The sequence below is a fragment of the Neodiprion lecontei genome, chromosome 2, assembly GCF_021901455.1.
Source record: "Neodiprion lecontei isolate iyNeoLeco1 chromosome 2, iyNeoLeco1.1, whole genome shotgun sequence".
In the NCBI taxonomy this organism is placed as follows: Eukaryota; Metazoa; Arthropoda; class Insecta; order Hymenoptera; family Diprionidae; genus Neodiprion; species Neodiprion lecontei.
Genome location: NC_060261.1, coordinates 38,252,732 through 38,267,001, shown reverse-complemented (window position 1 = coordinate 38,267,001; position 14,270 = coordinate 38,252,732). Strand labels below are relative to the sequence as shown.

General features: G+C 39.2%; 2 protein-coding genes across 3 annotated transcripts in view; both read left to right on the top strand.

Annotated features, from left to right (window-relative positions):
* Positions 1-4,322, top strand: part of LOC107225560 (kazrin) — a 77,836-nt gene extending 73,514 nt beyond the window's left edge. Inside the window, exons 16-17 of one of the 2 annotated variants that reach the window (XM_015666073.2) lie at positions 681-701; positions 1,577-4,322. In XM_015666073.2, the coding sequence (XP_015521559.1) occupies positions 681-701; positions 1,577-1,825 (270 nt within the window). In that variant the 3' untranslated portion in view covers positions 1,826-4,322. The remainder of the gene's footprint in view (positions 1-680; positions 702-1,576) is intronic. The other variant, XM_046732731.1, reaches the window with a different exon arrangement.
* A 1,543-nt stretch (positions 4,323-5,865) lies between these two features.
* Positions 5,866-9,935, top strand: LOC107225569 (4-coumarate--CoA ligase 1). The gene is made up of 7 exons (XM_015666082.2): positions 5,866-6,029; positions 6,530-6,661; positions 6,835-7,042; positions 7,398-7,873; positions 7,956-8,355; positions 8,460-8,701; positions 9,071-9,935. The coding sequence occupies exons 1-7, from the start codon at positions 6,027-6,029 to the stop codon at positions 9,230-9,232; spliced, it is 1,623 nt and encodes a 540-aa protein (XP_015521568.1). The 5' UTR covers positions 5,866-6,026; the 3' UTR covers positions 9,233-9,935.
* The last annotated feature ends 4,335 nt before the right edge of the window (positions 9,936-14,270 follow it).

The following is a 14,270-nucleotide window of genomic DNA, read 5'->3' as shown; positions in this document are numbered from 1 at the left end:
TAATGATCCAGTAGCAAGAAACTTTTAACGTTGCAATTTTAACGAGGGGAAATTTCAGAATGTACAAGACTGATCCGCCAGAGAGACTAAAAAACTGCGTAACTTAGAAAATAATTGAAAGAAAAGTTTGATCAGCATTAAAACAAGACAGTACTAACTAACCAACCCGTTTGCTGCTATCACTGTACACTCGGTAGATACTATATATACCTATACTATATTACAAACTGTAAACACTTGTATATGTACATAACATGCCATATACCGTGCCATACTTTATATATACCTACCCATACCGACCTTATACTATACTGACATCTTCCCATGTACGTACATGTAAAATATCAATTCGTATAAGTTAATACCACACTTGTACGTTATTAGCAGTATTTTACAAAATAGTTGCAGGGTAAACTTGTTACCTGTGCCCTAACTCATACGATCGATTTCAATTTACCTATTATTATTATTATTATTATTATTATTATTATTATTATTATTATTATTATTATATACATATATACCTATATCTGTTACGATAATACATCGTCTCAACAGTTCATGTTCGTGTCAATCGTCACGCCACAATACACGATCAATTATTATATTGTAAATATAAAATGTAATTTAAATGTCGATGGTGCGTCGGTTCTTAACTGGCCTGTCTCGTCCTTTAATAGTTGTCATGGAGGAGCTCTCAGGTATGCCAAAACTTAAATTATAGATCAAGTACCCCCGTAATAAAGCCCATAATTAGTAATTACACCTGTTGGTTTTCCATGTTTGTGAGCAAACGCAATCGAATGCCTGTATATCGAATATCATTTTGTCAACAACGTTCGAGACAGCATCATCAATAATCATACTAATTTATTATCATACGCTTGTGGGTTTTTGGTAGACGTACGGCATTGTGTTTCATTTTTAACCAAATATGTATGCAATCTCCAACGGGCACTAATCGTAAGACGTTAGTCGGTAAGTTGGGAACACGGAAATTCCATTTGAATATTGACAATATGCAACGTTTGATTGCACATATTGCAACGATGCCAATAATTACTAAAGCCTTACTATCGCATACTTGCGTATCGAACTAATTGACTTGAAAACGATACTTCGATGGTCGTATATAGCGTCTATTGTTTGTTTGTATCTTCGATTTGTATAAATTATAATATTGATTTGAAAATTGCACATTTCGAATAGGAAAGGTAACGATTTCGAATTGAAATTTCGAAACAGAAATTATATTCAAAATTTCTGTAACATATAACGAACTCAGGTGTTCCCATTGAAACGAATGATTTTTAGTTATCTAAAACGTATGATTAATTACCAGTAGACACTATCGGTAGCTTATTTCGTATACATATACACCTATACCTATACATATAAGTATACGAACAATGTGCGAAATCGAAAGTGCTTTAACCTTGATTAAAATATAATTAAGTTCCCTCTGTCTGATCCGTTTCCTCGCGATAAAATTCGATATCGCTTTCGTTCCGCTATTATTCCTGCTCGATCGATCGGCGAACCTCGTAATCACACGTGAATATGAACCATTTTCCAGGGATCACTGAGCCGAGCCCTCGGTCTTCGTCCTCGCAGCGAAAAGGCATCCCCGTCGTCATCGTCGGACACCGGAAGTCTCGCGAGCCAGTGTCAGTACGTTCACCACGGGAGCATCGGGAGCCGAGGATCGTCGCCACCTCCTCCTCAACTACCGCCGAGACCGTCGTCCGGTAAACGGCATCGTCGAGTAAAGAGCATCAGCGACATCGAGTACATAAGCAGCGTCGCCGTCAGCACCCCCGTCTGACAAGAGGAACAGGCCCGCCAATCGGGGCCTTACAGAAGCCTCAGCGAGAGGGGCCACTCGCCAAATTCCCAGTCTTCGCATTACGGCTCCTATTCCGGGTACGGCAACGTCCTCCAGGCCGGAAGCGAGTCCTCCCACTACGCCTCGCCGAGTTCCCTCTACAGATATCCGGTCCAGAGCGCCGGGACCGGATGCTACTCACCTCAGAGTCCGGAAACGCATTTGCCGCCGCGCATACGTCAGTACGGAAGCCTTGCCGAGGAGGGATGGCCCCACCGTTTCCAAAATTAATCCAAGGCTCGATTAACTGCTTTGCATTCGTTAGCCGCTGTCCGATCGACGATCCTATCGGGGTTTTAAATTATCCTGCATCGAAACGAGGGCGGATTCAAGAGATGGACCTTAGGAGTCACGACCGCGAATAATGACTTTTGAATCGATTCATTTCATACGCCGTCGAGAACGCACGGCGCACGGTTCTGAACACAAATTCATCCTCTGAATTTAGCCATTACGCAATTACGCTAAACCGTTTGAATACCACTTGGATGACGACGAGTTGACCAGCTTCGATGAAACAGAATCGCATATTGAAAGGAATCCGTATCGGAGAAGAATCAATTATTTTCTATTCATCCGCAGACTTGAAACGTCACGGTATTGTATGAAATTGGAAATTGTGGCCGGGAAAGTAACGATTTTTGTTCAGAACTGTAAATCAGGTGAACAGGTTTTTTTTCAACAGTGTTATAGAGGTGATAACATTTTTTCCAATTACCACAACTCTGAAATTACTCTTGAAATGCAACGTATACCAGTAGCCGTCATTCTCACCTGCTTAAATATCGTAATATAATACAATATGTATATTAATATACCCTATATTGCCTGCAGTTAACTTTTATCGTCTTAGCAGCTATAAATGTCAAATAATGTACTCTAATTTATCCGGGCATTATATAATATTGTACAGTGACTGCCCTATTTTATGTATTTGTAACTACGTCATCAATCCGAGTAATGACAGTTATTATAGATACTGTAAACAGAATCCGGATACGTGTCCGTGTAATAATGTTGCCCCGTAATCAAGGTTTATTTATTGATCATACTATCGATACGATGCACAGAAAAAAGTACTAAAATATCCTAAGAAAAAAAAAATCATACCAGGGTAGCTGATATTCCAAAGTTTAGCTAATCAAGTACACACTCTTTCCTCCACCGTTCAATATGATATTACAATAAAGATTAGTACAGGAAAATATGGGGGGAACATTTCAAACAATTTCTATATTTATCTGAGACGTATAATCCATACAAAGTAAAGACCGTAATCCAAGCATACAGTAATTTTACAATCAACGACGGTGAACTTACTTCTACAAATTTCTTACTTACAATTTATCAATTTTAAACGTTAGATTTCTGTTGTCGTTAAAAATCCTTAATCTTCTTCCCACATCTGTATTCACACACAGCTATCGATATAACTTACACAGATAAACAGGGAGTCAACTTTGTTGAGTTGATATAGTTATACAAATGTCATAATTCTTTTCGTCATTATTCATATTATTGATATTAAAATTATTATTACCATTATTATCATTATGACACTATAACTGTGTCTAGTTGAGGACTTGGTCAAGACTTGTATCTCAATTGTTTTGAATTATCTCGGAGAAGCATCTCTTCGTGGCAACAAAAAAGAAAACCTTGTAAGTAGCTCAAATATGATTAAAAAATATTCCGTTTACAGTACACAGCTTACCGAAACTACTAAATGATACGTATCAACAATGCTAATACCCACTACAATTCTTGTGAAAGCTTATATGATAAGATCTTATTGTAACTGCTGAAACGCAAGTAACGGAAATCTTACTACTATCCGTATCCACGTGATGAATCGAAGCCTAATTAATTGCGACTCGAAAGTTACAAATTAATTACCGCAAAAATATTCCGGAAAATAAACTTCTATCGAATTCAGTTCTAAAATTATAGAATTCCTAGATCGTAGTGATCGTTAAAATAAAACCAACGATAATTCTCGGTATATTCGTTGCTGAAAATATTATTCCGTTCGTAAATTGAGAACAAAAATGAATTTTGACAAAAGTATAGTGCTGAATGCACGTATTATCGCCATTTTAATCAATCAAATGGATGATTAATACTGTGAAAGCATATACGAGTATGTAATTTCATGTACCTAAGTAATTTATTTCACTAAATTAATTTAGGTTTAATTAATATTTATTTGGATTTGGACATATTACATGCGGATGCCATTGTGTTCAAAATAAAAAAAAGGATCCCGTACAGTACGAGGAATCCGCGTCTAACCGTAATTTATTATTCAAATTATCCAATCAACGTGGAAACAAAGTAAAATAAATACGAAATAACATTGTAAATGCGCTCAATACGGAATGTATATATTTGTGTGAGCTGTACCTACTATCACAAATAAAATTATGATTGTATTGAATTTTCGATTTCATTCATAATCAAGAAAATTTATAATCTCACGTAACCCATCAGCAAGTAACAGGCAATTTCTTAACACACACATCTAATTGTAATTTGATCGGTTTGATTTCAGTTTTGGCTGCAAGTAATACCGATTGACATTACAACCGTTCAAAACCCACATATAATAATGTAATTCACGTTTGGGATACAGTAAAAATCGCGATTATATAATGTAGATGTAAAAAAAAAAAACATCCAGTTTAGTGTAATCATGAATTCTGACTTCTTTTCGAGAAAGTATTTACTGTCAAGGTTAAAAAAACCTAATCATACTTCACGTATTTTAAAAGTATTAAAAATAGTTCTAAACCGAGTTTGTCTCGCAGCCATTAAGCAGTCTATATAATCAGCGTGAACAGTGCTGCATTGCATAAGCTAGTAAACGATTTTCCCGTTATATGAACTTCGTAATCTTATCTGTCTAAACGTAATAATTCGATAAGTCTCAGAATAATGGATCGCTGACGCCATCGTTGATCCAATTTTAAACATGTTTGTAAATCTCGATTGAAATATACTTTTATCACTCCAAAACGGAAAGTAGAAACATCCATGATCACCTGGAGGATAACTGCTCGTCGCGATTAAATTGTACTCTAGTTTTTCATCCACATAGGTATACGGAATGCGAAACGTTGCAATGTGTTGCTACTATCTAAAATTGCAACTGTCATCGCTCGATTCACTGCACAAATCCCAAGCATCGCCAATTGAATTTATTCAGTTCAACTTTTAGCCAATCGTACACTTTAATAGTACAACAATAGCATGAATAGCACGAACCTCGATATACGTTGCAAAAGAAGTTTCTCAAAAGTAATGAAAATCGAATGTTTCCGTTAAGCAGATTGCGATTTTTCAAATCATAATATTAATATCATCTTAAAATCCATTCATTTCTGAAAACAGAATCAGAATATGTCTTTGTCAAATCCAATACCAAGAGCATTACACGATCGATTATTACACGTAAAAATTGAGTAAGCGTTAAAATTTACGTACAGAGTTCCGAGCCTGTCATAATTTTCTTACATTTGTAAAAATATGTTTACGCACACGGTACCAGGAACACCTGCGATTTATTCAGTAACCTAATCACTGTAATGACAATAAAAATGACAATGCCGAGAATCTGCACCTGCTAGTTCATTATCTAGAAAATTACAATGAACTAGGAACGAAGAGGCAGATAGAAGTCCGTACTAGTGGCTATTTGAAAACTCATCATTACTGTTTAAATTACAAACAAGTTCTTGCAAGAAGAATTCAGACGGCGCGGCGTGACTTGCGTTTGCATGATATTCAATTCTCTTTGATGATACACCCTCGCAACGGCATCAAAGTATCTCGTGTAAGTGCATAGCATCGTAATCTATCGTTTCTTTCACAGCCAACCGAACTATCATCACCCACGGACACCGATTTTCATGAGACAACAACATGACACAAGCTCACCATTTCGTTGTAAAGAGTCTCTTAAGAACACGCTCGTCTTTGGCCAATCGTCATTCGTTCTAGTTGAAACGTGTTATTCGCTCTCCCTCAGTCGTAAGACTGATGTACTGTTTGAAACATTTTCTAGCGGCACATTATCAGATCCCATCAATTACAATAGTAAAAAATCGAAGTTGAAGGCAGATTTTCACTCTCAAATACAAAAATGGTGAGTAAGTTGGCTAGAGACGTCCGAAAGTACACAAATTGTCCGATGTCTAGATACTTTTTTCGACACTTTTAGTATTTCGATGTCGGAGAAGTTCACTAAATTCCCTGACATTGAACTGGTTAATTCAATTAACAATAAGATAAATTGACTGCGCTCTTACGTGTGGATCTTGATCCGCATCGGTGACGTGGTTAAAATTAGAACCACTTTATATTTGATCAAATAGCAGACTCGATTGAGGCTCGCTTTTTGCATTATCGCCATCGATATATCCTGCGATTTGAAATCATCTGCCAGGTAAAATATTCGTTACTTTGAGCACACGGACATTTTATATCAGTTTATAGGTATCGAGAACTAATCGTTTGGCGCGGAAACACGTAAGGGTTTTTGTTGGAGATTTTTTTTTTTTTGTTTTTTTTTTATACACTATTATCTAGAAAACAGTACCGGCTACATGCGTAAGCTGGTGAGAAAAATTATGAAATTATTTTCAGAATGATTCGAGGATCACAATTGAGAACAACATACTCAAGGGTAAAGTTGTTCCCTTTCCTCCGTTCGAATACACCAGCTTTGGAGAACTTGTACTAGCAAGACTGAAAAACAATCCGGAATTGGTAGGACAGGTGAGTGTGCGAGAGGACGCTGAATGACTGATTTTCAGATATCTTCTAACCAGTTCTGTAGTAATATTGCACCGATGATGGAAGTATCGATAACTGAAGCAAGCTTTCCTTCACGAAAAAATATTTTATTCCGAAACATATCTGTTATAATATGTTGGAAAACGATATTTTAGATTGATGTTACTACTGGCGAAAAATACACCTTCAACACGATGCGAGATGGAAGCGTAAGATGCGCCTTGTGGATGAGGAAACAGGGCTTACTTCCGGGAGACGTTGTTACAATGTGCTCTCACAATCAGCTAGACCTCGCGCTGCCGTGTTTCGCAACCCTGTATCTTGGAGCCGTAATCAACCCCTTGGACGTTGGGATGAACAAAAGTAAATTGTTTTTCGATGACAAAGTTCATAAACTCAAATATACCAGACTCATTGGAATAATAACAGCAGCCATGGAAGTATTACTAATTATTTCAATTGACTAATCGTACATTTCCCAACTAATTTGGGTCATAATTCTAAACAAATGCTTGACACACCGTTAAGTTTTATCGTGACTAAACTCATACACATACGTGTGCATTGTTGTGACACGAGATGGACAAACTTAATCAGTACTCGAATATACAGTGGGATATGATACACAAAATGAACAAAATTAAGGCCGCAAACGAACACGGGTTATTAATATTATATTAAGCCTCCCACGTTAAAAATGCTGAAATTATTTTTCCAGGGGACTTTAGTCATGTGTTGAAAATCACCTCCCCAAAGATGGCATTCGTCAACGAAGATATAGCCACTACCTTTGCCGAGGCGGTCAAAGAAACAGAGCTAGACGTGAAAATTGTTGTACTAGGCCGCGTTCCAGGCTTTCTTGCGTTTCAAGAAGTGATTGCTGAACAAACAGTCGAAGAGGTCCAGCACTACAGATGCACACCGATAAAAAGTTCTGACGAGACTGCAGTAATTATGTGCACCTCTGGGACCTCAGGTTTCCCAAAAGGTGTTGCATTGACCCATGCACTTATCCTTAACCAATTGCATACGTCCTTCGCTGACGTATTTAACGATACAGCGCTGATTATCTCATGTCTAGCATGGATCAGCGGGGTATATTCCATGCTGATTGCTGTAGCCGCAAATTCAACCAGGCTTTTACCACCGCCCTTCGAAGAGTACACAGCATGTGCGCTTATCGAAAAGTTTAAAGTAAGTTACAAATCCTATTCAATCCTAGGTGGAACAGCTTGACAACGGACGAGTACCCAGTGATACGTTACCCTTTTTCCAGATAAAATCAGCTCTTTTGAGCCCCAGCATGCTCGTTAGATTAGTAAAGTCAGATGCGTTGAAAAAATATGACCTCTCTAGTCTCGAGACAGTCATGTGCGGTGGTTCTGTTCTACCCGCTAATACTCGGGAAGCCTTCAATGAGATGTTACCACATGCCTCGATCATCGTGGGTTATGGCATGACGGAAGTCGGAGGTGCCATTTCAATTCAGACGAAGAACTCGAAACCTGGATCATGTGGTTCCATCTTGGACAATTGCCAGCTAAAAGTCGTCGATCCAGATACCGGCCGACTACTGGGAGTCAATCAATTGGGTGAACTATTGCTCAAGAATGGGACCACGATGGCTCATTACTACAAGGATCCACAAGCTACAGCGTGCACAATTGACGAGGAAGGTGAGTATATTTATAAATTTGATAGACAATATTTTGGATACTCATATGAAGATTAACTTCTGGCTTCGATTCTAAGGATGTTGCCTTTTGAATTTCCATTTAAGGATGGTTGCACTCGGGAGATCTTGGCTACTATGACGAGGACGGGGAAATCTTTATTGTAGACAGACTAAAAGAAATGATCAAATATCAGGGTTATCAAATATCTCCAGCTGATATCGAAGATGTGCTTTTGTCTCATCCTGGAGTCAAGGAAGCTGTGGTTGTAAGTGTACCGCATCCTGTAGACAACGAGCATCCCATTGCTTTCGTGGTTCGAAGGCAAGCTGCAATAACTGACAAACAGGTACTATGTTCTAAAAAAACTGCAACATAATTTTCATTCAGAGTGAACACTAGTCCATCTACTGTTCAGCGCAGTAATTCATCGAGATATGATTGAAATTCACTAAGGCTATATAGTTTCTATTTATGATAAGATCATGTTTAATATAAATGGTGTGAGAGTGGAAACGACGAATGTGAACATTCCTAAAAAATGAACCCTTGAGCGAAAAAGACTATAAAAGAATCAAAAGATTTTTCCAAACGAATTATTTTGAAACCATCATTTACTAGCTAAACCAATTCGCTGCTGTCTAAGGTCTTTACCCCGATTAAGAGTACACAAATATTCAGTGGTCTCTTTGTCTAACCTCATAAATTCGATTTTCAGGTTACGGAGGAGGAGTTAATTGACTTGGTCGCTACAGAAATGGCTGACAGTAAACGGCTACGTGGTGGTGTTAGATTTGTGGATCATTTACCAAAAACCCCATCAAACAAAGTTCAGCGCAGAGATGTCCGCAAATTGGCAAGAGCTGTGGGGGCAACATAGAAAGATCGCTTGCAATATTCATTATAATGTACAACCACCCCGACGTCTGGATTGACAGCAGTAAAACTTCGCTTGGTTTATCCGAAGCGAACAGTAAAATATAGGAATCGTAAGAGTGCTTTCGACTGTGCAAGCTTTGTATGAGTGATAAATTTCGCAATAAACCTGTGAAAAATCCAGTCTTGATACAAATAATATGAAAACATTTGTCAGTGAATAACAATATGAAATTTGACTAAAGTGGCCGATTTTTTAAATAAAAAGTTCTTATATTAAGACCATGTTTATTACTACTATATAAATGAATTCTATCCCAAATACATGTATTAATATATAAGGAAAGAGAGAGGGACAAAGAAAGACGATAACTCCGCTGAAAGTTTTCACTTTCGGTGCGCGTCCGGCGTCGCACGCCTCTTTTCAGTTAGATTTGAAAACTTAGCAACCTTGTAATATTATATTATAAGTATGATAGGAACTATTTCATATAGTACTTGTCATATTTTTCTTCAGACAGCGTATGATGCATACCGGTTTCCGCATATTGCAATTGAAATTATTGAATGTTTGAACAAATTTAGCAGTCGTGTTTCTCTGTCACTTTGATTCTGTTTATTAAGTTGTTGAATCACTACACACTGACACCTGAACCCTTGTACAACCATTAGGGCATGTCTAATAAACTCAAATTTTGATCAATGAATTTGTAATTTTTCTTCCCCACCTTTTAGCGAACCCGTCACATGCATTTCGGCCATAACTTTACATTCATTGATGACAACGCATTCGGTCTGTGCTTAATCGATTTGTTTCGCAAGATGACGTCGAAACAGTGTCAGGATAAATTTATTCCAGCACTTTTCAAAATCGCGAAAATTTTTGCCTAAAAAGCAAAGGGGTTAGCCTCACTTTTTTCTTTAATTTTGGAGCGAAAAATTTGTGGTCTCAGATTCGATTCAAATGACCCTTTCCTGACTGATTGGACCCCCAGGAACTCAGGAAACGCAGCGAAAACAGCGTGGGATCAACAGGAGAGAAGTTACGAAGAAAAAATCACCTGCTGAAAAATGTCGAAAACACAGGTTCTCGTTTTTTGGCTGTAACTTTTGATGCGTCGATCGCAGCGTATTGGGACTGCGCCCAATCGATTTCTCTTGCAAAATTACGTCGGTATAGTGCGCCAGAGAATTGATTCCAGCACTTTTCAAAATCGCCAAAATTTTCGCAAAAAACACAAAGGGGTTAGCCTTACTTTTTTTTTGGGCAAAAAACTTTTGGTCTCGGATTCGATTTAAATGACCCTTATCTTACCAATTGGACCCTCAGGAACTCAGAAATCACAGCAAAAAGAGCGTAGGACCAACAGGTGAGAAATGGCGAGCGAAAAGGCACCTGCTGAAAAATGTCGAAAATTCAGGTTCTGGTTTTTTGGCTGTAACTTTTGACCTACCACTCGCAGCGTATTCCAACCGCGCCCAATCGATTTCTCTCGCAAAATTACGTCGATATAGTGCGCCAAAGAATTGATTCCAGCACTTTTCAAAATCCCCAAAATTTTCGCCAAAAACACAAAGGGGTTAGCCTTACTTTTTTTTTGGGCAAAAAACTTTTGGTCTCGGATTCGATTTAAATGACCCTTATCTTACCAATTGGACCCTCAGGAACTCAGAAATCGCAGCAGAAAGAGCGTAGGACCAACAGGTGAGAAATGGCGAGCGAAAAAGCACCTGCTGAAAAATGTCGAAAATTCAGGTTCTGGTTTTTTGGCTGTAACTTTTGACCCACCACTCGCAGCGTATTCCAACCGCGCCCAATCGATTTCTCTCGCAAAATTACGTCGATGTAGTGGGCCACAGAATTGATTCCAGCACTTTTCAAAATCGCCAAAATTTTCGCCAAAAACACAAAGGGGTTAGCCTTACTTTTTTTTTGGGCAAAAAACTTTTGGTCTCGGATTCGATTTAAATGACCCTTATCTTACCAATTGGACCCTCAGGAACTCAGAAATCGCAGCAGAAAGAGCGTAGGACCAACAGGTGAGAAATGGCGAGCGAAAAAGCACCTGCTGAAAAATGTCGAAAATTCAGGTTCTGGTTTTTTGGCTGTAACTTTTGACCCACCACTCGCAGCGTATTCCAACCGCGCCCAATCGATTTCTCTCGCAAAATTACGTCGATGTAGTGGGCCACAGAATTGATTCCAGCACTTTTCAAAATCGCCAAAATTTTCGCCAAAAACACAAAGGGGTTAGCCTTACTTTTTTTTTGGGCAAAAAACTTTTGGTCTCGGATTCGATTTAAATGACCCTTATCTTACCAATTGGACCCTCAGGAACTCAGAAATCGCAGCAGAAAGAGCGTAGGACCAACAGGTGAGAAATGGCGAGCGAAAAAGCACCTGCTGAAAAATGTCGAAAATTCAGGTTCTGGTTTTTTGGCTGTAACTTTTGACCCACCACTCGCAGCGTATTCCAACCGCGCCCAATCGATTTCTCTCGCAAAATTACGTCGACATAGTGCGCCAAAGAATTGATTCCAGCACTTTTCAAAATCGCCAAAATTTTCGCCAAAAACACAAAGGGGTTAGCCTTACTTTTTTTTTGGGCAAAAAACTTTTGGTCTCGGATTCGATTTGAATGACCCTTATCCTACCAATTGGACCCTCAGGAACTCAGAAATCGCAGCAAAAAGAGCGTAGGACCAACAGGTGAGAAGTGGCGAGCGAAAAAGCACCTGCTGAAAAATGTCGAAAACACAGGTTCTCGTTTTTTGGCTGTAACTTTTGATGCGTCGATCGCAGCGTATTGGGACTGCGCCCAATCGATTACTCTCGCAAAATTACGTCGATATAGTGGGCCAGAGAATTGATTCCAGCACTTTTCAAAATCGCCAAAATTTTCGCCAAAAACACAAAGGGGTTAGCCTTACTTTTTTTTTGGGCAAAAAACTTTTGGTCTCGGATTTGATTTAAATGACCCTTATCTTACCAATTGGACCCTCAGGAACTCAGAAATCGCAGCAGAAAGAGCGTAGGACCAACAGGTGAGAAATGGCGAGCGAAAAAGCACCTGCTGAAAAATGTCGAAAATTCAGGTTCTGGTTTTTGGCTGTAACTTTTGACCCACCACTCGCAGCGTATTCCAACCGCGCCCAATCGATTTCTCTCGCAAAAATACGTCGATGTAGTGGGCCACAGAATTGATTCCAGCACTTTTCAAAATCGCCAAAATTTTCGCCAAAAACACAAAGGGGTTAGCCTTACTTTTTTTTTGGGCAAAAAACTTTTGGTCTCGGATTCGATTTAAATGACCCTTATCTTACCAATTGGACCCTCAGGAACTCAGAAATCGCAGCAGAAAGAGCGTAGGACCAACAGGTGAGAAATGGCGAGCGAAAAAGCACCTGCTGAAAAATGTCGAAAATTCAGGTTCTGGTTTTTTGGCTGTAACTTTTGACCCACCACTCGCAGCGTATTCCAACCGCGCCCAATCGATTTCTCTCGCAAAATTACGTCGATGTAGTGGGCCACAGAATTGATTCCAGCACTTTTCAAAATCGCCAAAATTTTCGCCAAAAACACAAAGGGGTTAGCCTTACTTTTTTTTTGGGCAAAAAACTTTTGGTCTCGGATTCGATTTAAATGACCCTTATCCTACCGATTGGACCCTCAGGAACTCAGAAATCGCAGCAAAAAGAGCGTAGGACCAACAGGTGAGAAGTGGCGAGCGAAAAAGCACCTGCTGAAAAATGTCGAAAACACAGGTTCTCGTTTTTTGGCTGTAACTTTTGATGCGTCGATCGCAGCGTATTGGGACTGCGCCCAATCGATTTCTCTCGCAAAATTACGTCGATATAGTGGGCCACAGAATTGATTCCAGCACTTTTCAAAATCGCCAAAATTTTCGCCAAAAACACAAAGGGGTTAGCCTTACTTTTTTTTTGGGCAAAAAACTTTTGGTCTCGGATTTGATTTAAATGACCCTTATCCTACCAATTGGACCCTCAGGAACTCAGAAATCGCAGCAAAAAGAGCGTAGGACCAACAGGTGAGAAGTGGCGAGCGAAAAAGCACCTGCTGAAAAATGTCGAAAACACAGGTTCTCGTTTTTTGGCTGTAACTTTTGATGCGTCGATCGCAGCGTATTGGGACTGCGTCCAATCGATTACTCTCGCAAAATTACGTCGATATAGTGGGCCAGAGAATTGATTCCAGCACTTTTCAAAATCGCCAAAATTTTCGCCAAAAACACAAAGGGGTTAGCCTTACTTTTTTTTTGGGCAAAAAACTTTTGATCTCGGATTCGATTTAAATGACCCGTATCTTACCAATTAGACCCTCAGGAACTCAGAAATCGCAGCAAAAAGAGCGTAGGACCAACAGGTGAGAAATGGCGAGCGAAAAAGCACCTGCTGAAAAATGTCGAAAACACAGGTTCTCGTTTTTTGGCTGTAACTTTTGATGCGTCGATCGCAGCGTATTGGGACTGCGCCCAATCGATTTCTCTCGCAAAATTACGTCGATATAGTGGGCCATAGAATTGATTCCAGCACTTTTCAAAATCGCCAAAATTTTCGCCAAAAACACAAAGGGGTTAGCCTTACTTTTTTTTTGGGCAAAAAACTTTTGGTCTCGGATTCGATTTAAATGACCCTTATCTTACCAATTGGACCCTCAGGAACTCAGAAATCGCAGCAGAAAGAGCGTAGGACCAACAGGTCAGAAATGGCGAGCGAAAAAGCACCTGCTGAAAAATGTCGAAAATTCAGGTTCTAGTTTTTTGGCTGTAACTTTTGACCCACCACTCGCAGCGTATTCCAACCGCGCCCAATCGATTTCTCTCGCAAAATTACGTCGATATAGTGGGCCACAGAATTGATTCCAGCACTTTTCAAAATCGCCAAAATTTTCGCCAAAAACACAAAGGGGTTAGCCTTACTTTTTTTTTGGGCAAAAAACTTTTGGTCTCGGATTCGATTTAAATGACCCTTATCCTACCAATTGGACCCTCAGGAACTCAGAAATCGCAGCAAAAAGAGCG

Bases quoted from the DNA above. Each gene is read 5' to 3' on its own strand.
- LOC107225569 (XM_015666082.2), top strand. The intron at 7,874-7,955 runs GTAAGTTACAAA...CCCTTTTTCCAG, and splicing joins CGCTTATCGAAAAGTTTAAA to ATAAAATCAGCTCTTTTGAG. The intron at 8,702-9,070 runs GTACTATGTTCT...TTCGATTTTCAG, and splicing joins CTGCAATAACTGACAAACAG to GTTACGGAGGAGGAGTTAAT.